We start from the raw sequence: 23,704 nt of genomic DNA on the forward strand, positions 1-23,704 counted from the left end.
TCACTTTACTGGTTGGAGCCTCAATCACAAGGCTCTCTAGAGTAGAATTTTCGTAAGAAAAACAGGATTGCGAGGAGCTGGTCTGTGACGTCTGTCTGTTTATTTATTGGTGGGCAGGAACGGGGCTTTGACCTAGTGGTCATCAAGGTATCAATCGGTGCCCCACTAAAAGGGAGTAAGGCTCAGAAATAATTAGTCCAAGTTGCAAATTTCCATCGGGCCATTTACTTTGGTCTCAACTGAAGGCTGATTTAAATCTAGAAACTAGCTGCCTTCCTGAGTACTATGGCATTAGAGGAACGTACTTTAGTTTGCGGCCAAAGTGGCAAGATAAACCCCATCTCAGGAGAGAAAACAAGCCCACTAAAATCCTGCAAATCCATGTAGACGGCATAGTCTAAGAACTGAAAGGGGAGAACACCGCTATCCTTACCACCATCATGCCTCTGCCAGCATGGGTGTTCAGACAAAATAAGGAGTACAAAATATCAGCTTGCCAAAATATTGAGTAAAAAAATGTGGATATGGTATTATCAGCAAGAATATCGTTGTCAAGAATATCGAATTTAAGTTAATATCGTTTTTTCAAAAATTTAAATCACTAATATTGTTTACAACAATATAGTTGTTATAATTTCGTTTTTTATTATGCATTTTAGTATATATTTTAAATGTATAAGAGGTAAAAAAATGGTATAATTATTTATGTTTTTTAATATAGTGGTTACATTTTTAGTAGCTACTAAATAAAATTTATGTTTGTCCTTTTTAGTGCCGTAGCGGGTTGTGGGTTTATAAGAGTACAGGGTGGGAAGTACCTTAATTATAATAAGTTAATGATTATTTTTAAATTAATATTATTTATTTAATTGAAAATTATGCAAATTGTGTAATTTATTTTTTTTAATTAAATTTTTATGTGCGGGTTGTGGGGTTCATAACGGTACAGGATGGGACGTAATTTAATTTTAATTATTAATTAGCTCTTAATTGATATTATTTAATTGATAATTATGTTATTTGTGCAATTTATTTACTGTTGAATTTAGAAGTTGTGGGTTTTATTGGGGTACAGGGTGGGGAGGAAATTAATTCTAATTAATTAATATTTAGTTGTATTGACTGCTTTTCCACATATTGGAGTGGGAATAGTAAATGTTACCCTTCCGCAATCCAACACTTTTCCTACTGTTGAACTGAGTGGAGTGGGAAAAGTAAATGTTACTCCTCCGCAGCCCAACACTTTCTCTACTGTTGTATTGTGTAGTGGGACTTGTACATTTTACAACTCCTGAGTACGACACTTTGTTTACTTTTGGATACAACGTAGTGAGAATAGTATATGTATTCATTTTAAAATTTTGTAGTTTACTTTATATTTTAAATTTATATTAATATGGTTTTGGTTACATACAATTATTTTTATAATTCTTCTTTTTTTTCAAAACCATTTTTATTAGGAGTTCAATCAAGTTTCAGCACAGCCCTCCACAATCAGGAGGAGACTGTCGTCGGCAGATATGAAAAGACACAGCATTGGCATAGCATTGAACCCAGTGCATAGAGCGAATTTTGTCAAACTACTCCCACCCACCAACCCCAAAACTCCCACCAACCCCGTCTACTACCCACCCCGTATCGCACCCTAACCCAGTGCACGCGATCATAGTTCAGCCATAAGAGAAGGTATACAAAGGTGGAGCCGGCCAACAGCCTAGGGTGCAGGGTCAACATCCTGCGGCAGTGCATCGTCCATGTCCATAGGAGGGTCGAGGGTCAGGCCCCTGTAGTCCGCCCACCGTTTCCATATTTTGAAATGTTTGCGGGGACACCCTCGAGCTTCAAAAACAGGCTGTTCCAAACCCATGAGGAAGTCCAGGCCCGCCCTCCAGGCACTGAGGAGAGGGGGGGGGGGCGCGCTCGCTCTACCAGGCCTGCGCCAAGTCCCTCTTTGCTACCTCCAGCCCCAGCAACAACAGATGGCGCTTGTAAATGTTGCCCCCAACATTTTCTAGGACATGAAGAAGGCCCAATCTAGGGGTACGGGGCAGGTCCCACCCCAACACCTCAGACAGACAGTCCCAGACCCCGGCCCAGAACCGAGTCAACCGCACACAAGACCACACAGTGTGAAAGAGGGTGCCTCTTTCTGAACCACATCTCAGGCACTCCGGAGTCGCAATAAGGCCCGCCCGCCACAAACGGTCTCTTGTGAAATAAGCTCGATGTAGATATTTGAACTGAATGAAGCGGAGGCGGACAGCAATAGCAGCACCACGGGGGGATTCAAGGGCCTCGCGCCAGTCGTCTTCATCTAGGGGACCGACATCAGTCTCCCACGAGGCCTTCAATGTCGAGAGCGAGGGGGAGCAGTGCGTGACCAAGGAGCGGTAAATCTGGGAGACCTTTTTGTCACCCAAATCTCCCATAAACAGTTTCGCCTCTATGGGACTAAAGTCCGGGAGCTGTTCCAGTCCCACCAGGCTAGGAGTAAGAGCGTGGCGAAATTGAAGGTAACAAAAGAACTGAGACCTGGGCATGTTGAATTCAGAACTGAGATCCTGAAAGGATTTAAGAGTGGTGCCGGAGAGGACATGTCCAAGGGACGAGACCCCGATCGCGTCCCAGCCGTCGAATCCCTGCAGCGATGCCAGCGCCGGCAGTAGGCCATTACGCCACAACGGAGTCTCAGCCGTCAGTCTACCCCACCAGCCCATGCGGTGCAGGGCCATCCGCCAGACAGCGAAAACCACCTGGGTGATCCGCGGGAGCAGTCGCCTCCGCCTGGCCGAATACAGCAACGTATGGAGGGAGGCGTCGCCCATTAGAGAGTGCTCCAGAGCATAGGCCGGGTCACAGCGGTCCCCATACCACCACTCGTTGAGCACCAGGAGATGGGAGGCCTGATAGTAGGACAATATATCCGCGGTTGCCAAGCCGCCGCAGTAAGTAGAGAGGAAGCACGTACGTAGCGCCACCCTGGAGGCACCCCCAGCCCACAGGAACCTGCCCAACACAGAGTCAACACTGCGGAACAACTGCGGATCAATCGGGTAGGGATGATTCTGCAGTTGGTAAAGGAGACGGGGCAAGGCCACCATCTTAAAGACGGCCGATCGACCGTAAATGTTAAGAGGCATACGCGTCCATGTCTTGATGCCCAACTGGACCCGGTCCCAAACCGGCTGGATGTTCCGGCTCCACGCCTCCGTGGGCGAGGCAGAGAGGAAGACTCCCAGGTATTTCACTCCCTCCACTGCGATCTGAAGGGACGCAGCCCATGGATATTCCACTGCGCCACCTCCCAGCACCCATAGGGTCGACTTGCGCGGGTTAAGGAAGAGCCCCGACGCTCGACCAAAGCCCTGCATCAATTCTAGGACTCGAGGGCCCGTACGCCGCAGGTCAGTCATGAAGAACAGCACATCGTCCGCATATAAAGCAATGCGGTCCGCGTGATCCGCGCTCCAAACAAAGCCACGATAGAGTGCATCATTGCGTACCCTGGCGGCCAACGGTTCCATGGCCAGCGCGAAAAGGTAGGGGGAGAGCGGACACCCTTGACACGTGCCCCTGGTCACTGGGAATCGAGCCGAAGCCGCCCCCGAGACACGCACCGAGGCTGTGACCTCAGTGTAAAGCAGGCGGACGTAAGAGATGAAGACTGGGCCGAGGTTCAGCAGTGGCAGAAGGGTGAAGAGGAAAGTCCAGCTGACCGAATCAAAGGCACTATCAATGTCGGCCAATAATAACGCCGCCTGATCCTCCGAAGATCCGATCGCATCTATCGCCGCCTGCGCCCGCCGTATATTGTGCCGTGTTGCCCGGCGTGGCATAAAGCCTGCCTGGTCAGGGTGAACAAGGGCAGAGATATGGGGAAGCAAGCGATTCGCGAGCGCTTTGGCCAGGAGCTTGGCCTCGAAGTTAATAAGGGAGATGGGGCGATAAGAGTCATGGCGGTCCGGGGGCCTTCCCGGCTTCTGGAACACTACGATTTCGGCATGGCGCCAGTCCGGTGGGAGGCGGCCCTGCTCTCGCGCCAGCTCCAGGGCACGCAGGTAATGCGGCCCGAGCTGCAGATGGAATTTCTTATAGAATTCGCTGGGAAAGCCGCTCGGTCCCGGCGCCTTGCCCACATTTAGTTGACCCAGCGCGTCCCCGAGTTCCTCAGCCGTCAGGGGAAGATCCAGGGCGTCACGCACCTCATCAGACACAGCGGAAGGGGGAACCGATGTGAGATAATCTGCAATAGCAGCGGGGGAGAGAGTCTCCCGGGAGGCATATTGACGCCCATAATAGTGCGCGAAGCTCGTGGCAAGAGTGGCCGGGTCTGTAATCGCCACACCTGCGGCATCGACTAGACCCAGGAGCGTAAGGGGCTGCAAAGTTTGTTGACAGAGCCTATGGAGCATTGTGCAGGACTTGTCGCCCCACTGGTAGACCCGACTACGGGTGGCCAGCCACGCCTGGCGAGCCTCGTCCAATAAGACCGAGGAGTAAGATTGCTGCGCCTGCAGGAGCCGTCGCAGGGCGACATCATCTGCCGCCTCTCTGTGGCGAGCCTCTAGTTCTTCCACCCGCCCCGCCGCAGCAGCAATGCCCTCCAGCCGAGTCCGGCGAGCAGATGCACACCATGCAATATCAATACCCCGCAGAGTGGGCTTCATAGTCTCCCAGACAGTCACAGCGTCTACACCCCCGGCAAGATTGTCCTGCCAGTATTGGGCGATTGCGCAACGAAGATGCTGGGAGTAGTCAGGTCGCTGCAGATGCCACGTGGACATCCGCCATCTGAAAGGTTGGCGCGCTTTATGCAGGTCTATCTGGACTGCCACAGGGGAATGGTCGGAGAGCCCGCGAGGCCGAATCGCCGCCCCTTTTACTCTAGCAAGGAAAGCCCTCGGAACAAACACATAGTCCAGGCGCGAAAGGGAGCCATGGACCGCTGAGACGTAGGTGTACTCACGTCGCTCTGCATGCAAATGCCTCCACACATCCGCCCATCCTAGGACATCCATCATAGCCCCTAATCGTGTAGGGGAGGGTACGGGCGCCACCCCAGGCCTCCGCTGTCTGTCCATAGCCACATCCACCACATCGTTCCAGTCGCCACCAATCACTGCCAGGGAGTCGGGGAGTTCAGTCCATAGGGCAAATAACCGCTCAGCCAAGGCCCATTGCAGGGGGGGGGGGGGGGGGGGAGCATATACACAGCCAAACACCACAGGCTCCGCACCAACCTTCCCTTGAACAAACACAAAACGCCCCTGGGGGTTGAGCCACTGACGCTCGTGAGTGTATGCCAGCCGCCTATGAATAAGAATGGCCACCCCCTGGACCCCCTAGCAAACCCAGCGTGGAACACCTGGTGGAAGCCAAAGCGCTGGAGACTCAGGGCCTTCGTGCCCAGCATGTGTGTTTCCTGAAGCATGAGCACATCCGCTAGATCCCTCTTGGCCCAGCGAAGCACCGCCCCCCATTTAATCTTGTCCAAGAGACCCCGGACATTCCAACTAAGAACATGCATGGAGGCGCCAGAAGGCGCTAAACGAGGAACATCAACCATCATTACGACTCACCCAGCCCCACAATCCCCGGCCCTCGGCCCAGGCCCCAAACCCCACAGTAGCATTGGTCAGAAAGATCACGTGCACCCCAGAAAACAGTACCCCAATACCCACGACCCCCGGAAAGCAAACCCCCCCAACTTGCCATCTAACAGCCCAAGACCCCCCTCCCCCACCCCAATACCTCAAGAAACAATGAAGTATCTGTCGCGGCATACGGTACTTCAGGCACAGAACAGAGCGCCGAAAGTCAGACAGGCCAATGGATCCCACACAACCCCCCATCACCAACCAAGCACACACCCAAAAACCTCCCCTAAACCCCAACAGGAGGAGGCAGCCCTCAGAACATGCCCCACCCACCCCCCCCATCATTAAGCACAATCAATAACATTGCGTAATATAGTGCATTTGTTCACACGAGTCCCAAATAGGCACTTAAGAGCCAGGTAATACTGCACCAGATGAAGTCCGAACCGTCGTGCAGCAGGCAGTCGCCGCAGCAGGCGGCCACAATAGAAATGCAAAGAGTCAAAAGTCGGTGAACAGTAGTCACGGCCCCTTGCCAGAGTGATCCGTCTCCGGCTGTGTGTCCCCCAAGAGGGGGTCTCGAGACAGGGACCTCCGCCTCGAACGAGATTTGCGGTGCCGCTTCCCCTTGGTCTGTTGATCGCTCCGCTCCTGAGAGGAACTGCGTGAGGAGCCGGAGTGCAGCCCCGGTTGGACGTGTGGCCGAAGCCGGACCGCCTCGTCTGTCCAGGCAAAGACAGCCTCCGGGGAATCAAAAAAGTGGGTCCTCGAATTGTAGATGACACGGAGGCGGGCCGGGTACAGCAATGAGTATTGAATTTTCAGGCCCCGGAGCTTGGCCTTGGCCGCCAGAAAGGAATGCCTCTGCTGCTGGACCAGCTTGGTATAGTCCGGGAAGATCATAATTTTGCAGTTATCAAACAGCAGGGTGTCCTTGAGTCTTGCCTCCCGGAGGATGACATCCCTGTCGTGGTAATTTAGGATCCGAGCAATGATCGGGCGAGGCCGCTCACCAGCCGGCGGCTTCTGCGTCAAGGCGCGGTGGGCGCGCTCTACCACAAAACAGCGTGACAGGGTGTCCGGGGGTAGCCAGCTCTCCAGCCATCGGGATAGGAAAACATCCATAGGCCCCTTCTCGCAGTCCTCCGGAAAGCCAACAAAGCGCAGATTGTTCCGCCGTGCCCGCCCTTCGGCGTCCTCCACACGGAGTGCCAGGCCCCGCTGCGTCTGCTCCAGGTCGGCAACTCTCTTCTTCAGGGCACCGACATCGCCCTCCACTGTCGTGACCCTGGTCTCTGCCTCCGTGATGCGAGCAATCGCGTTGCGGAGGTCCTGGCGCAACAGCATCACATCGGCGCCCACCGCACCGATCTTCGCATCCAACATATCACGGGATTGCGTGATGGCCGTTAGCAGCGCTGCATTGTCCGGGCCCGCCGCCTGACCCCCTCCGGCAGCTCCGGCACCACCCCCGGGGCCGGTGAACTTGTCGATGGGTCCCGTTGTGGCTGTAGTAAGACCGCCTTTACCTCTCGTCATGGCCGCCGGCGGGGTAGTCCGGCGACAGACACTCGCTATGGGTCACCCCGCGGAAGCAGGCAGCAGACGGGGTATGGGGCGTCCGCGGCACAGCAGTCCCTCGGGTCCAGCTCGCCCCCAGCTCGTCAAGATATAGGCCAGATCCAAGGGGGGGGGGCCCTCCACCAAGGCGCAGGTATCACCAGGCAAGGGCCCAGGGCTGAATCGCCGGATCGGCGCCACCAGACCGTCCGCCCCAGGTAGCGCTGCCGTCCCACGAGACCGTCAGGGCAGGCCGATCAGGATACACTTCTGGTCCACACAACCAATGCGTCGGGACCCCAATCCACCGGATATGGTCACGAGCCCCTTGTCTCACAGCTCCAGCGACTCCGCTCCGGCGGTGCGGACTGAGATAGATGACGCCCAGCCGGCTTCAGGGCTTCCCGGCGGGCAGGAGAAAAATCGAGGCCCCGGCTCACCACGCGGCAGGTAGGCCCAGCATGGACGGTCCCCGATGGTGGCGCCAGCGGAGGTCTGGAGCTCCAACAACCACACCACCGTGTTCCGCCGGACTCCAGCAAACTCCTGCACTAGCAGAGACGAGGGAAGAGGGTGTAGGGCAAGGATAAATTAGCGGATAAGGATAGGGCCGACAGGAGCTCTACAGAGCCGCGCTCGCCATCTTCGCCCTCGAAGCCACGCCCCTAAATAATTATTCTTTTTAATATTTCATTTATTTTTAGTAAATTTAAAATTTGTATTTTGTTTCTTCTTTTATTTGCAATTAAAATGGTTTGTCTTTGAAAAAAGACATGTTTTTGGATATATGTATGTAAATTATTTTATTACATTTAAAAATGTATAATATACATTAAAAATATTAACTTAATAATGATAAATTGATAAATGAAGATTTAATTTTTGAAAATAATGGCTATGTTTATCAAATACATTATTAAATATATTTTATTTTTATAAATATTCTTTAATTTAATTAAAGCTAACTATTGAAAGTGTGGTAACAAAGTTATTGGTAGAGCCGCAGATTCCTTAAGGTAGAATTATCCCCAGCATTGAGACTAGATTCAGAAAACTTTTTGCCACAACATCCCTGCACACCGGGGTACGGCACCAAGTGACTCCGCCCTGACGTTGCCCACGTACGTGACGTCAGCGAGGTCACATAAGTTCCACCCCGGCGCGCTGACATCACTCTTCTTCAGAGAACTTTTCTGCGCCACAACGCGGAGCCATCACAAACAAAACTGTGAGAGTATGAGAACAGTGTGCGAAAAAAATCTGTCAAATAGAAAGGAAAGAAGAGAATGGTGAAGAACAGCACCAGTAGGGACAGTGCAAGGCACTGTGTTACGGAATGTCATGGAAGGGAAATAGCAGAGCCCGCTCTGAGAAGCAACCTTCCAAACGAAGGCTATAGGCTCCCTGGAGACAGAAAAACATGTGGAAAATGTCATAGCAGACGACAGAAAGACTGCAACCGCAATCTATAATAGAGAAGGGCAACAAGGTAACGACAAATTACGCCAAGACAACACCATCAAGGAGAGTTGTAGCCCCCGTAAAGAACTAAGGGCTGAGGCACAGCCAAGAGACCCCAACCCATATGACTGCAGAGGAGTCAGAAACCCCAAGCAATGAAAAATGGAGAAGAGTATGAGTAGGCCCCACACTGGAATAACTAGGGTATAGGGATGCAGGAGTGCACATGAACCTACCATTCAAGTAGCCGAAAGTAAGGAGTGGAACAAAGAAGCAGAACGAAGCATGCTGCCAGGAAGGGAGTGAAAGAGGGCACTCGCAGAAGACAAAGCCACCCAGAGAAAGGGGAGTCCTGAAGACCAAGCTGAAGGTCTTCGCAGAACGGGGAGGAAGGGCAGGTCTTGAAGGAATCTGCGGCTAGAATCATCTCTACCAGATACATCGTTACAGAAGGTGTGTAACGTGTTCATCTGATAGAGACTACTAGCTGCAGATTCCTTAAAGTAGAATAGACACCCGAGCAATACCCAGAGGGGAGGAGGGTCTACGAGAGAACCTCACCAGCTTGGAAAAAACACAGGGCCCCAACAGGGGATGTGTCATGGGGACAGGAAGGACGGCCCAGTACCCACCATGCAGAAGTAAACAGAAAAAGGAGAAGGGAAGGCCAGGACACCCCAAGCCTACCCGAGGCTTGGGGTATCCGCCAAAAAACCCCGCAGGGACAGACAGTGCCAAAAGAGTACCAAAGGAAGAAAAGAAGGACCCAAATCCAAGGAGAAGAGGAGGAAACGGAGGCAGAGCCCGCTGCAGGAGAATACACAGAGAGCGAAGGGGACAGCTGAACTACCATCAGCCCAGAGGCAGCGTACAAGGTAAGAACGGCCCCACAGCCGAGAAGCGCAGGTGTGAAAAGACAGACACATTAGCGCAAAGCTCCAGCAGAGCAAGAGACAGGAGCACACGCCAAGGCCCACGGAGGCGGACCAGAACGACTAGGCGTGCGCAGTCAGCAGCTGGTAAATACCATGAGCGGTACAAAAGGGGGTGGTGATGGACGGAGCATCTGAATTAATCAAACACTCACACTCAGTCAAAAGATCTGGGTTTAATCCATCACCGTTCTTTAGCCCACTCTGCCACCCCAGTTCAGACATGGCTATATGCAAATCAGTCTGACCCTGTGCCTCATGGGAACAGTCCAGCCCGAACTGCCAAGCCATGTCTTCCCTGGACCGGAAACAAGCTTCCGAGGACCGGTTTCTGGCATTCCAGCCGTTTTCAGCCCGGCTTGCTTGAATCCAGTGGCAAAGTGAGCAAGGGACTCACGTCTGAGCATACCCTACCACACTTATTTATTTATTTATTTATTTATAGTGTTTTGTATAGCGCGGACAAGACCCGTGGGTATCAGAGCGCTTAACATAGAAGGTAGATTACAAATTGACATTATAATAGCAATTATAAAAACAAACATATATGAGGTAGAAGGCGATATGGCTATGAGGGGGTGATTAGATATATATATTCCTAACGCCTGTGCAATTAGCATTAAGAGGTGAATAAGGCTTAGCTTGTGTCATGGAGCATATAGACAAACTAGGTGAGGTAGGGGTTATATAGCATTACAAGTGCAATTACATGTGCAATTAGCATTAAGAGGTGAATAAGGCTTAGCTTGTATCATGTATCATATAGACAAACAAAGGTGAGGTAGAGGTTATATAGTTTTGGCTGTGAGATAGTGATAAGATCACATAGACATGAGGTAGCAGTAAGTGTACAGTTGAGTCTTGTACGTGGAATCAGTCATTTGTCAGTAATTGATCTTCAGAATATTCATGACGAGGACCATCATTCTTCTGGCGTAAATGTTCATACCAGCGATCCGTAGGCTTCTCTATGCACGGTATTTACTCATCATGTGGCTCTTCAGTTCCCGTTTGAATGCTACAGTATTTTGAATCTTCCTGATGCTTGGAGGGAGTGAGTTCCAGGCTCCAGAGAACGCTCGGTCATAGGTCTTTTTCCTACGGAAGAAGGCTGGCCGCAATAGCAGCTCCTTAGCGCTCCTAGTTGGTCTGTTACCTCCCGATAGCTTAATTTTCTTGGCTAGGTATCTAGGCGTGTTGTAGTGAACCGCTTTGTGAGTAATACATGCCATCTTCATTTGAATTCTGGCCTCGTAAGGTAGCCAGTTTAGTGCTTTCAGGTGAGGAGATATGTGATCAAATTTCTTCGATCCCGTGATGAGTCTTGCCGCTGCATTGAGACAGGCTTTTAGTGGTGCTGTGGATGTTTTAGGTAGGCCAGCTAACGTGGTGCAACCGTATTCGATCCTCGAGATAACTAGGGATTGGATAGCCAGTTTTAGATCCGCCTCTGAGATGAAAGGTTTCAGTTTTCTTAAGTAGTTCAAGTGGAAACGGGCGCTCTTAGCCATTGAATTAATGTGGGCTTTCATGTCAAGGTTCTCGTCTAATGTAATTCCTAGTGATTTAGCAAAGTTAACTAGGGTTGGGGTGCAATTTAGCGCAGTCACCAATTTAGTCCATTCCTTTACTTCAGAGTGGCTCCTTGGAGGTGAAATTAGCAGGAATTCTGTTTTATGGGCATTTAGTTTCAGATGATTAGTAGTTAACCATTGCAAAGCTCTCTTTAGTGTCTCGTTCATTAGATCAATGTCATCAAGGGAGGCGATCTTTATGTATATTTGCGTGTCGTCTGCATACATGTGATAGGATAGCTGTGATTTTCGAAGAATCTCCGTGAGAGGTTCTACATACAAGTTGAATAGATCTGGGGATAGCGTTGAACCTTGCGTGACCCCGATTGCGTTAGGGCGTGGGGAAGAGATTGCTTGGTTGACCAGGAATCGTTGGCGGCCAAAAGCGGTACAAAAGGGGGTGGTGATGGACGGAATGGAAGCAGTGCGCCCAGAACAAGCCAAGCATAAGACTAAGGCAAAGGCAAAGGAACCCCGGAACAAACCCCAGAGAAGGACCATTCCAGTGACGCAACCCGACCCACAAAAAGAAGTGGGACCAGCCAGAAGTTAAAGAGGAGGAATGCGTAGCTGAGACCTAAAGCCATCAACCAGAACACAGGAGTATACCAGGAGTATCCTAGCCCCCCCTGGAACACCAGGCAGAGGACCTGCCCGAAACATCGGATAACAAGGTGGAAACACCACAACAACGCCATAGATGGCATGCCAAAGTCGGCCTGGCGACACAGCCAATATTGAGCAGGACAGACCCAGGAGCAGCGCAAGATGCGCTAAGACAGAAAAAAAAGACCGCACCACACGGCAAACAGTGACGCCAGGAAAGGCGAGAAACCCCAAGAATGTGTCGACACCCACCCAGCTTAAGACAGAGCTACACAATAGCTACAAGTACCCCACCTAGGGTATGACACGTCCCAAAACAAAATATGGGAACAACACTTAGGGGAAAAACCCCACAGCAGAGGACAAGAACATAAAGTACCTGCGGGTAGCACCACAGGCGGCTTATCAAGCAGCCCAAAAATACACAGATGGCCCAATCTTAGGACCTATACGAATTCAATAACAGCCAGAAAACACACCACAAAAGCCAAAGGGCTCTACCAGCAGCCAACAGTACAGAGGGGCCAACTCAAGGACGCTGAAGGCATTCCAAGCCACACAGACGGGCCAACCGAAACACTAGGCCCAAAGAGAAAGGTGGGAGAAATGCCTCCCATAAAGCACCAGAGGACCGACAAGCCGAAGCTTACGGAGAAGGAAGAGGACGGAGACCGGCAAGGAGTTGCTGAATGGCGGACTCCGCGCGGGTGTTAAATAAAACAATCCCATCAAAAGGCAGGTCAACAAGATGCCCCCTAATATTCTCTCGAAAAACGCTATCTCACAACCAAGCTTGGTGGCGGAGAGCCACAGAACTTGCCATAACGCGGCCGAGAGAATCAGAAACATTCAAGGCTGAACGGAGAATAAATGCAGCCAACTCCCAGATATCCAGCACATGGTGCCGCAGATCAGCACAGACTCCGTCATGCGAGGAGGGAGACAGGGGGGACTCGGTGGAATCCTATAGGCTGGAGGTAGCCCTGGCCAAAAGACAAAGTGTGTAGAGTGCTCGCAAGGCAGCACTAGTTGAAGCGAAGATGTTATGCCCCCAGGAGTCCAACCACCGGGCCTCCTTTGACGGAGGGAGCAACACTGAAGGCAAGGAAGGAAAAGCAATCTGCAGGAGAGGGCTCTGGGCAGAAGCGTGGAAAGAAAGACAGACTGGATCGTGCGGAGCAGGACGGTGGAGGAGTGGCTGAGGCACCAGATCTCCAGTGTAAGGACGCTCCCAAAAAAGAGTTGTGGAGCGAGGCTTCAAATGGAAAAAGCAGCTCCTCTTCACCAGGGCATTGGTGGAGAGCCTCTAACAAATGGTCCGTAGGAAATGGAGTGACCTGGTTGCCCATCTGCAAAATGCCAGCTGCCATGGAAATGGCCCGGACAAAGGCTACACTCGCCTCCGTAGGGCATCGCCGGGGACAGAGCAATCCTCCATGGGCGTAGGCTGCAAGCTAAGCTGCCCATCCCCAAGTCCAGCTGGAGAAAGAAACTGCCAGCCCTGTAGGATGGAAGATCCATGGTCGAGGAATCTCCGGACAAGCTTGCGGGGCAGCCAACAGCGAGTTGCGGACCAGAGGGTCCAGGGGCATAGAGCCCCCCCCCCCTAGAAACCGCCAGGGAAAAAGCAATGACGCGGCGTCCAGTCTCCGGTGAAGAGGAGACAAGGAGATGACAAACCTCCGGCGAGGAAGGGACCTCCGGAGAAGAGTCAACGACCCAATGCCGGGAGGGCACCGTAGAGTCCATCATAGGCACCGGTGTGCCTTCGATCGGAGCCGAAGTGGCCATCAGGGGCGCCGAGTCTACCTCCACCACCAAGTGCTGTCAAGGAGAATCGGGCGGGGTTCAGAGCCGGAGAGGCAAATGAACAGCGCCGAAAAGGCACCGGCTCGATCTCTTACGAGGCAGCCGCCTGCGTCGAGGATCGAGAGGGACTCTGGGAGGTGCCCGGTCCCGGCCACCACCTGCGGCACCGCCAGGGCCATGGTGGAAAACCGTTGGTGCCAGAAAGGCATCGGCTCGGCCTCCGGTAAGGCAGCCGCCTGCCCAAAGGACCGAGGGGGACTCAGGACGAACGGTGAGTCCAGGTGACCTCCTGCGACACCACAGGGAACCCCAGGGGATTTGCAGAGAGGCAGGGTCACCGTGGCCCGAAGAGGGAAACCCCGTAGGGCCGCACTTCGACGACACCACACCCCCAGAACCTGAAGCCAAACTCATCTGCGCTGGGGTCTCAGGAATAGGAGGGGCCCCAAAGAAGTCTGCAGAGCCGTAGCGTAGGCCTTCATCTGGGCCCTAGTTGCCCTAACACCAGGAAATGGCCGATAGGATAGTGACGGGCGAGGGCGCACATCCAGAGGCGAACCTGCGCCCTCTGCATACGAGGACAAGGCCTCAGCGCCAAACTGCAGGACTGCCCAGCGGGCGAGCCACGCCTGTGGGGCCTCGGTGAATAACGATGCTGCAGTCGGAATCAGCTGCTTCTGGCTTCCGAGGTAGGGGACGGACGCTGTGGCGAGCACTGATCTGGACAAGCGGGCCCAAAGTAATTTCATCCGGCGCTCCTGCCGTGACTTCGGCTTGAGATGCTGACAAGCGTTGCAGTCCGTAGAGTCATGGTGCTTGCCCAAACACCACATACAAATAGGGTGAGGGTCCGTCGCTGACATCTGGCGCATACAAGAAGTACACGTCTTGAAACACGAAGTCATTCGCACACTGTCCCTCAACGCAAAGCGTCAAAAGAAGGCCTGAAAACAGGTCAGGGGAACACAATCCGGATTCGTGTTGCAAACGGAAAAGAAGGAAACTGATGTCAGCGTGCCGGGGTGGGACTTATGTGACCTCGCTGATGTCCCGTACGTGGGCATTGTCAGGGGGGGAGTCACATGTTGCTGGCGTGCATGGATGCTGTGGAAAAAAGTTTTCCGGATCCAGTCTCACGCCTGGGGATAATTCTACGTTAACGGATCTGCGGCTAGTAGTCTCTATCAGATCGATATTTTAGACAACTTTACTGGTGACAACAATATTTTTTTCTCAATATATTAGTACTTTTAATTATAAGTATAGGATGTCAATATTTTTTACGTCAATATTTTTGTATGTAGATATTTTGGTAGTCGACATTTTGTCAGTGAACCGCCGGCATGTACATCTTGTATAGACATCTGGCCAAAGGCAGGGTGCATGACGACCAGCTGCGTTTTTACAATCTCGCAGCATGACATCAGTCAAGATCGAGCAGAAGTCTGTTCGGAGTCCGACACTAGTCTCATCACCAGACCCAGTTATCACGCCTGTGTCACAGGTACAGATGTCAACATGGAAGGGACCAGCGCTGGTCTTTGAGTCAGAATGAAAGCCTGTGTCAGAATGTGGCTCAAATCGGGTCCAAATGATTTAGATGGCACACACTACAGATCCGTCTGTTCTATCAATTGGTGGTCCCTGAAGATCCTTCGGGCCTGAAGTCTCACCAGAGGGAATCAGAAGCTCACCATAATTCTGCACCATGGCCTCCTTGGAGGCTTTAATATTCTGTGGCATCGCAGAAGGCCACAGAAATTCAGAGACGCACCAGTTGAGGAGTCAGCACTGTGCCTGGAAACCTCGAAGGTAAACTACTTCCATAATGAAGCCTTTGCACCTTGTCTTTAGGTACAGAGTGGCAGGTTGTTGTAGAGTGGAGTTATTTTGTTTATGTTTCGCTTTGACTTTGACTTACGGGAGGATTTAGAGTGCAACACTGACAGCTTGCAGGAATAGCCTTTAAAGTGCACAAGCATGTGACGTGGGTGGGACTTACGAGAAGGACGCAACAACTTATTTATGGCAATGTACACCTTTGCTTTCCAGTCCCGGATTGCTCTGAAGTGCATGACAGCATATTTAGCGCTTTACTTAAAGTTGTATATGTAACAAACAACAATGTCTCAACCGGTATAAACTAAAGGCAAATATAAATATGCACACAATAATTATAGAAAAACAAGTAGCCAAGGAAAGAGGGAGACATCAATGGTTATGCAAAAAATGCTGGGAGCAGTTTTATGTTAAGAATTTGGGAGGAACAAGGAAATAAAGCACTGTGTTACATTTAATGACATGTAATCTGTACCACTTGTGCAAGTTTGTGACCTCATAGCAATGCAGGTCATCATCAGGACCAGGTTACACTTATTCGAATTGCTACACAGAAAGGGGGAAGATATAAGAAAAAGATGTAATAACGGATAGATGGAAGGGCTAACGTAGCCACAAAGAGCCAGTAGTAGAAAGTAAGCGGGAAATACCTGCATGGGCCCCACCAGAAGGGCACAAGGCTATAAATCCATGAAAAGAAAGGCACTTGGATCAACGTCACAGCCGGATTCGAATGAGGTGGACAGGGATTCCTCATGGAGGTACCGCCAGGAATGGCTGGAGCCTCAGGGTGAGCGAGTTAGGACTTCGTCGCCCAGGATTGCTGTAATTGTAGCCACCACCCTCCTGGAAGAGAGGCGAAAGGGGGCAGGTGTAAGAAAAATTGTGGCCGGAGTGCCCTTTTAAGGACTTAAGACACAAAAAAGGGGGGATACTTACGGTGTGTAGTATTGTGAGTCCAACGAATGGTCACAGAGTTAATGGTTGGGAAAACAAAGCCGGCGTCCAGGATAACGGGCGTCCAGCAACTACAATTAAGGAAGTAAAAACACAACCAGTGAGCAATGTGAACGCGTGGAGCGTTCGGGTTGTGAGGAGAAGATACGCAAAGGCGAGCTGCCAATTACAGAGGCCCAAACAATTCAATTAAATGAAAATGTTCGCTTGCATAAAGCCAGCACTGCAGGGGCCGGCTGACAATTAAGTATGCACAGAAAATAACATCAAAAGGGCGAATAATTAAGGCATTCACCCTTATTACAAAACTAAACAACCTCAATAAACTGCGGGGCCTGGCCGACAATTTTAAGCGCTGGAGGGAATGAATAAAGCGATCGCATGAGGCGTTTGCGTGCATTAACACAAGGCAGCGGGATGATTCAAGGGATTGAATAAAGCGAGCAAGGCGTTTGCATTAGTAGACGGGGTGATACAAGGGGTTGAATAAAGCGAGCGTGCAAGGCGTTCACGTTAGTAGACCTATGGCAGTGTATGTTAACACATATCAGCGTCAGGACGGGTGGATTTTCTGCCTTAAGCGGCTGGAACACGGATCAATAGCAGTAACGGCATGTGTCTGTGCAGCTCAGTGCTGCCCGGAAAATGCTCGACGGGGGTGAAAGATCGACAGCAGAGAGCTGTTAAGTGGAAAAAGAGGGCAGGAGCTACGAAGGCAAGGCAAGCCTTAAAGGGCACAGCACCCAAATTGTAGCTGGCGTAAAAAATGAAGAGAATTAGAGTGTGCAATAGGTTACAGGGTGGAAAAAAGACAATATACATATTTGTAAACAATACGAGCTTGATGCACATTATATATTAGTACACAGGGAGGGAAATATTACAATGTTTTGTATGATATGAATATAGTAGGTGTACAGAAATTATGATAACATAAGTCAAAGTGCAGTATAATAACATAAGCCTGTGAAGACAGAAAAATATGCAACCTGCATAGAGGTGGAAACACATTTTGCAGAGGATTACAGGTAGACGTACAGGGATCACATTTTTGAGATATGGACATCAATCTGGAAATAGAGGACCTGTTTTTGCAGAGAATAACACATGAACACAAGTAAGTGATGACAGTTACATTAATGAACATGCCTGGGGGGGAAGAGAAGGACCCTGGGATGAATGTGCCCTGGAGTAGGGAAGGACCTATGTAAGACGCAGGAGGCATTTACATGGTGATGGTATTGTTCCATTCATCTAGGGTGCTGATTCCATGGTTAACAGAGTCACAGCGAGTGATCCATCTACACTTGCATTTATTCACGAGTGATTATAGATTGCCGCCTCTGGGGGGTAGAGTAGGTTGGTCAATGACGTCTGAAGTCTGTTTCAGTGAGACCCTTTTCAAGAAAGTGTGAATCAAAGGAGCGTTTTCCATCCTGCAGCGGATACGGCTCTTGTGTTGGATTATACACGTCTTGACCAATTGTGTAGTTTGACCTATGTACACTAGCTCGCAGTGGCGAAATTCTAAACATAAAACCGCTCCCAGCATTTTCTGCATAACCATTGATGTCTCCCTCCTTCCTGGTCTACTTGTTTTTCTTCAATTATTGTGTGCATATTTATACTTGCTTTTAATTCTTACCTGTTGAGACGTTGTTTGTTACATATGCTTGGCACCCAGATCTCGAGTGGGTTTACGGGTTAACTCCTGTTTGTTATTCAGGTTACTTAAAGTTGTGGCACAAGCGCAGACACACACCTCATGCAAGTCCGTGACAGGCATTGTTTTTGTGCAATCTCAGCATTCCCGAGCAGATTAAAATTCATTTTTAAAAGTCGTTGGAAGGCCAAGAAAATTGGGAGGGGAACTCTGGATCCTAATCAGATGGCACAGAAAGAAAGGAACCAACGTCACTATGCAGAGGTGTTGCTTTTATGCAGCTCTGCTCCATAGCTTCCAGGGCAGTACAGAGCCAATGCGAGGCCACATGGCATCATATAGTGGTACGCAGAAGCACTGCATGGACAATTTTCTGGATGCAGTCTGGCGCTTGTAATCTGCAGTACGAAGAATGGATCAGAAATATAGGGCCTGATTATGATGTTGGGCTGACGCAACAGTCTCGGTCCTCCAGTTGGCGGTCCCGACCGCCTCCTTCTAGAATCTGCTGGGCAATGCAGAAGTCCCACACCTCTACTGAAGAAATTGACAACCATTTGTGTGGGCCGAAAAAGAGAAGACTCAAAAAAGGAACTGTGGAAACACTATGACAGATCTCTGGAATTAGATTATGTTTTGGTATACGGGTGGGTGAGGCACTCGGCCAGACTCAGCCTTCACACAAAGATCTATATCAAACATAGTGATTTCTGAAACTAGTTATCCATGGGAATACAATGCAGTGTTGATTACTTGGGATGCCACCGCACTTTTATACCCAGTGTCTTATACCCAGAGTGTCTTGCAAACTTCAAAACTATGCTCAAACAACTCTGTTTTCCTCTCAATTTCCACCACTTTCTCATGCAGAAGGAAGAAGACAAAGTGCACCCCAGGCACTATTGACAGAATATGTTATGGTTGCATTGTTTATCCCACTCTTACAAGATATTTGAGGACAAAAAGTATGTGGAGGAGTGTTAACTAGCAGAATACCTTGCATTTACCCAATGTTTTATAATTGAAGCTTCCTTTCTTTTCTAAATGAAGACATGGAACAATATGCTTTCCCCTGTGCCATAGCAGTAACTACAAGCACTAACTGCACTAACTGCGCAGAGGAAGTAAGTGGAACAGATTGAGTTATGAACGTTGTGTTATGGATTTAAGCCACACCTGAAATACATGGAAATACTCTATCAATCTCCCTCTGCTTAGAGTCTCAAGGAAAACATTTAGAAGGGGAAAGGGCAAAGCTTAAGCAACCTCTTTATGGGAAAGATTAAAAAATTAACACTAGGGCAAATAGTCAGATGTTGTGAGGCGTGTACCCCTTTATGGTACACAGCCCTAGGAAGAGAAGTTTTCCAGGACTCGAGAAACCATGGTTTTCAGGTTTGGAACTGTACCCATTACAGAGTTCTCTTTATGTACATCAGATTTCCAGTGTTCAGATGAAATTAAAAAAAATACCCTGGTGGAACTGTCCTCAAAGGATATTCATACAGAGGAATCAGGTCGTCTAGGAGGATACTGAAATCAGAGGGAACAGCAGGAAGAACTCACAGACAGGCAACATGCCCCCTCAATATGTGGATAGCATGAAAGTTCTACATCTAAATCTAATGAGCATTTAAGTTCTTTAAGTCAGCAACCTATGGCAAAATTCAAGAAACAAACGTGTTGATTAAAAAGAAATGGGTGAGAAAATAAGTCACACCAATCCAAAAAAAGAACTGCTGCAAAGGTTCTAGTCTTATCAAATAAGCAGACAAGAAAGCATCATAAATGACCAACAAATAAATTGTCAAGAGTGGGCACATCTGAGATGCAGAACCTTGAACACAAGAGCAGACAGCCACATCCCCTACCACCCTCTACAGCCTACAACTGTGCAAGAATGAGGAAGGTGGTCACATGATGCACAAGGGGATAATGGTGCACAGAATTGTAACGAGAGCAATGATTTCTATGAATCATAGCTTTAATTACGATTACGAGCACTATCTGAGATGACAGACGTCATCATGGGAACCAGATATCCATCAATCATTGTACAGAAAGTTTTGCACAGCCATGGTAAAGTCCGAATGGACATCTGCATAAGTGGATTAAAGGACTAGGAGCTGAACCTTAATGGGTTTAAGGACTTTGTGAAGACGAAAACAGGATGCACAATGATGAGGCTACTGATGAGTTAGCAAAGATTACAAACAAGTTTTGAATCACTGGCAAACTGCCATACTTTGAGTAAAGTAGAGCATCATTTTATGACATGCAGAGGACTGGACTGAACTGTGAAGTCAGGGAGATCAGTAACACAGACAAGGATGAGTTCACCAGCAACAAGGTGGGTCTATAATGGAAGAAGACAACAGACGGGGGTATTACAAGTCAGGCAGCTATAAATGTGCATCTGTATCAGTGGAATGAAACAAGAACGACGGGCCAAAACATGCCAGAGAGTGCTTTTAAGAGTGGAAACCTAGTGGATTGGCAAAACGGCAATTAAGATTGGCGCCAGACTGACAATTTAAGACAAACAATTGTAAGGCCGCATTATCCGTAATTATCCCCTAGCCTCTTGTAACTCCTGCCTGTCAATGCTTTCTATCAGCTAACACCCCACCTCATCAGAGGCCACATGGCATAGTAGCATCTAACCCAAGATGGAACAAGTACTTTGTTGGAACCAGAAAAACTGTGTGTGAATCAGACTGTAAAAGTATCTCATACTTTTGCCAACATGCCCCAGAAATTGTAATTTTTATGTGTGCCATAATACTTATGCTTCCCATATGCTCTATGGCTACAAGTCTGACGCGCTTTGATCTTCAATCCTGGCAGGTCAGAACGATAGATTGATAGTACACGATAAAATTATATTGTTTTTGGAAATAGCTTAAAAAATTCAGCAACATTCGTTTTTATTTCCTAACATTAGCTGGATAGGCTTGTACTTTCTTGTATTTGCCATATGACGCTGTAATCTTTTGTTTCCAAGGGCAGATTACATTTTAAGATCAACAAAGATAGCACCTGGTTAATGATAAAAACAATGTAGCCAGAAAAGAACAGAAGAGTTTAACATTAAAAAAAATTCCACACATGTAAAATATAATAACACTTGTTTCATGTATGTTAGGGTTATAAGTGTGTATGTGAAGCTTTAGTAAAAGGCACAATCTGACCACCACACCTCTGTCTTTGCCAGTAGAAAGGCACTTGAAAATGACCATTCGAAGATCCAATCCTTCCTGAAGCCAGATCTTGTCCATGATTTTGATAATCTGCAAAGCCAGCATATCCTGCCGCAGATCTTCCCCCACCTAAGCACAAAAGCAAAATTAACACAAAACAAACTGAGGGAATAGGTTACAACTTTTTACACAAACTCCATTGAGATGCAAATGGAAACTTTACAAATTATATTAGAGAAAATAAGCACTGGAGAAGGACAGCAGGCTAGCTAACCAGTTATACTCAAAGCCTCTTTTTCAAAATGAACCGAGTTCGTTTGTGCCTGAGCTAACTGACAAAATGCTGGGACTGATATCAGTTAACCATTTGCTATCGCCTATGGGAACACACTGCTGTATATTTGCCTAAACCCTCTGCTATTCAATGTGTCAAGGAGCTAAGGCTTACCGTTGCTACCCGAGTAAATACCTGCTCAGTTTGAATGTCTCCGTAGCTTGATAATTTCGTAAAGAGCTGCTTAGACTTTGTATGCAAAAATGAAGGTTCCATGTAACACAGAAAAGCAGACTCACAAACAATAACTGGGAAAATAAACACCATACAGAAATATATTTGACGAAAAAAATCCAAACTTTAAAAAAATCCTAGAACCAGCTTAATGCGCTATCCCAAATGCAGTTCTAGGGGCAAGGGCTTGATGGCTTGCTTAGGTGCACGTCGACATTTTTGTAGAGCTATTTAGGTACGGTACACATTTTAGGTGTAGATGTTTGGAATCATTGTTTGTGTTCACGTTACCAGATTCAAAGAAATCCCACACTTACTCATACAACTGGAGAGCAAAGCAATGTTAGACGACATGAAAACATTCAGGACAAAAGGGCCTCTAATTATTTAAATAAGCAACACTGTCGCTATTTATGTTAGCTTCATTTTCACATAAGACGCTCACTCATACAGATAGATATATATATAAAAGGTTACCCTGTCAGAGAGAAAGAAGTTTCGCCGGTGCCATTAATATGTGACTTTACCAACCATTTGTTATGAGAACAATGCGCTAAGAATTTATTTAAGAAATCAAGTAAGTAGACTCTGGGAGAGATGGCCATTCAAGTCACTTCAGAATTGGCAGTGCGGACTTACAATAACATTACAAGTGAACTCTAAGGGGCAGAGTGGAGAAATACACGGTAACGTCAATAGGGGACAGCCAGAATGGGAGAATTAAACCAAAAACTGCAAGATCTTTCATCTGCTTCATTGCCCCAATCAGTTTAGTTTTTTCCAGATGGAGAAAAGTCCATGTTAACTTCAACGTAGCAGTAGGCTGGGAAATAAAAAAGCATAACATAGGAATTACTGGTAATCTATGGTCTTCACTACAGTGACTTATTATCTATCTGCACTGAAATGCATGCTGGGTAAATAACGTCTGAGCAAAACATCAAATAAATGCTTTGTGTTGCACAAGGTCTGATTCTGAGCCAAGACTGTTAAAATCTAGGACATAATTTATTTCCAAAAACAAACACCGAAAACCTCCACTAGAGCTGGCAACAATCAAAGATCCCATATAAATGCGCTACTTGTAACATTTCAAATTACCCTACCCCAGACATTCATAGCATAACAGCCCAAGACCTCATTCATCGAGCTACAAAAACTTTGGGAAAGTAAATTCTTATGTCAGGTTAATTCTGTGTTATTGGTATTAAAACGAAGTAAAAATATAGCTGTCTACTTGCACTTCTTCCATTTGAAATAAGGAACTGCGCAGGTAAACAAGGTAATTACCGTTCGTAACGATCTGGGGTATACTCTATCTAATCGCAAATTCTTACCCTTTTAAAATTCCCCAGGTGCTAAACTGGATCTGGAAACTTTCCATGCAACAGCTTCCACTCAACAGAAGGTGGCACCACATCCCATCTCTGGAAGAGGTAACATGAAGCTGCACAGAGGCGCCACCTCTTTGGCTAATGTCTGATTATAATAGCAACTTTTGAGCCCTCAGACGTGGCTGACAAATTGGTAGTCGGGAAGTACGTTAAATCTAACCTGGGACCATGCAACCTGACTGAAGAGCATGCTACAGAACAGAGATGATGGTGGGTCCGGAGTTGTGCAAGTTGTTTTTCTTCATAGAAATCTTTTGACTCACAAGGTCGAGTGACTCCTCTCGGTGGTAATGTACATGGGCATCAGCACCATTGTTGGATTGTTTCCTCACAGGCAGGTGAGTAAGAAGTGCAAAGCATGTGTAAGTAATGTGATGACAATGAAATATATGTAAATAGTGAAAACAAATGGTGGAATGTGCATGCAAGGGGGTTGTTTCTTACCCAATGCATAGCAGATTTTAATGCAGAGTACAATCCATTGTGAAACGGTCCATTTCTACACAGCCTTTGCTTTCTTCGCCCCAATGAACCCAATGAAGTAACTCTCTGGCATGATCAGTCAACCCAGGGACGGATGGCCATGGGTAAGTCCATACTCCGG

The 23,704-nt window shown here is 48.4% G+C and overlaps 1 protein-coding gene across 1 annotated transcript in view; it reads right to left on the bottom strand.

Annotated features, from left to right (window-relative positions):
* PIK3C2A (phosphatidylinositol-4-phosphate 3-kinase catalytic subunit type 2 alpha) overlaps window positions 1-23,704 on the bottom strand; it is a 553,726-nt gene that overhangs the window by 339,319 nt on the left and 190,703 nt on the right. Inside the window, exon 6 of the mRNA XM_086954142.1 lies at window positions 21,198-21,327. Coding sequence (XP_086810268.1) covers window positions 21,198-21,327 — 130 coding nt within the window. The remainder of the gene's footprint in view (window positions 1-21,197; window positions 21,328-23,704) is intronic.

This window comes from Lissotriton vulgaris, chromosome 2_1 (genome assembly GCF_964263255.1).
Source record: "Lissotriton vulgaris chromosome 2_1, aLisVul1.2, whole genome shotgun sequence".
In the NCBI taxonomy this organism is placed as follows: Eukaryota; Metazoa; Chordata; class Amphibia; order Caudata; family Salamandridae; genus Lissotriton; species Lissotriton vulgaris.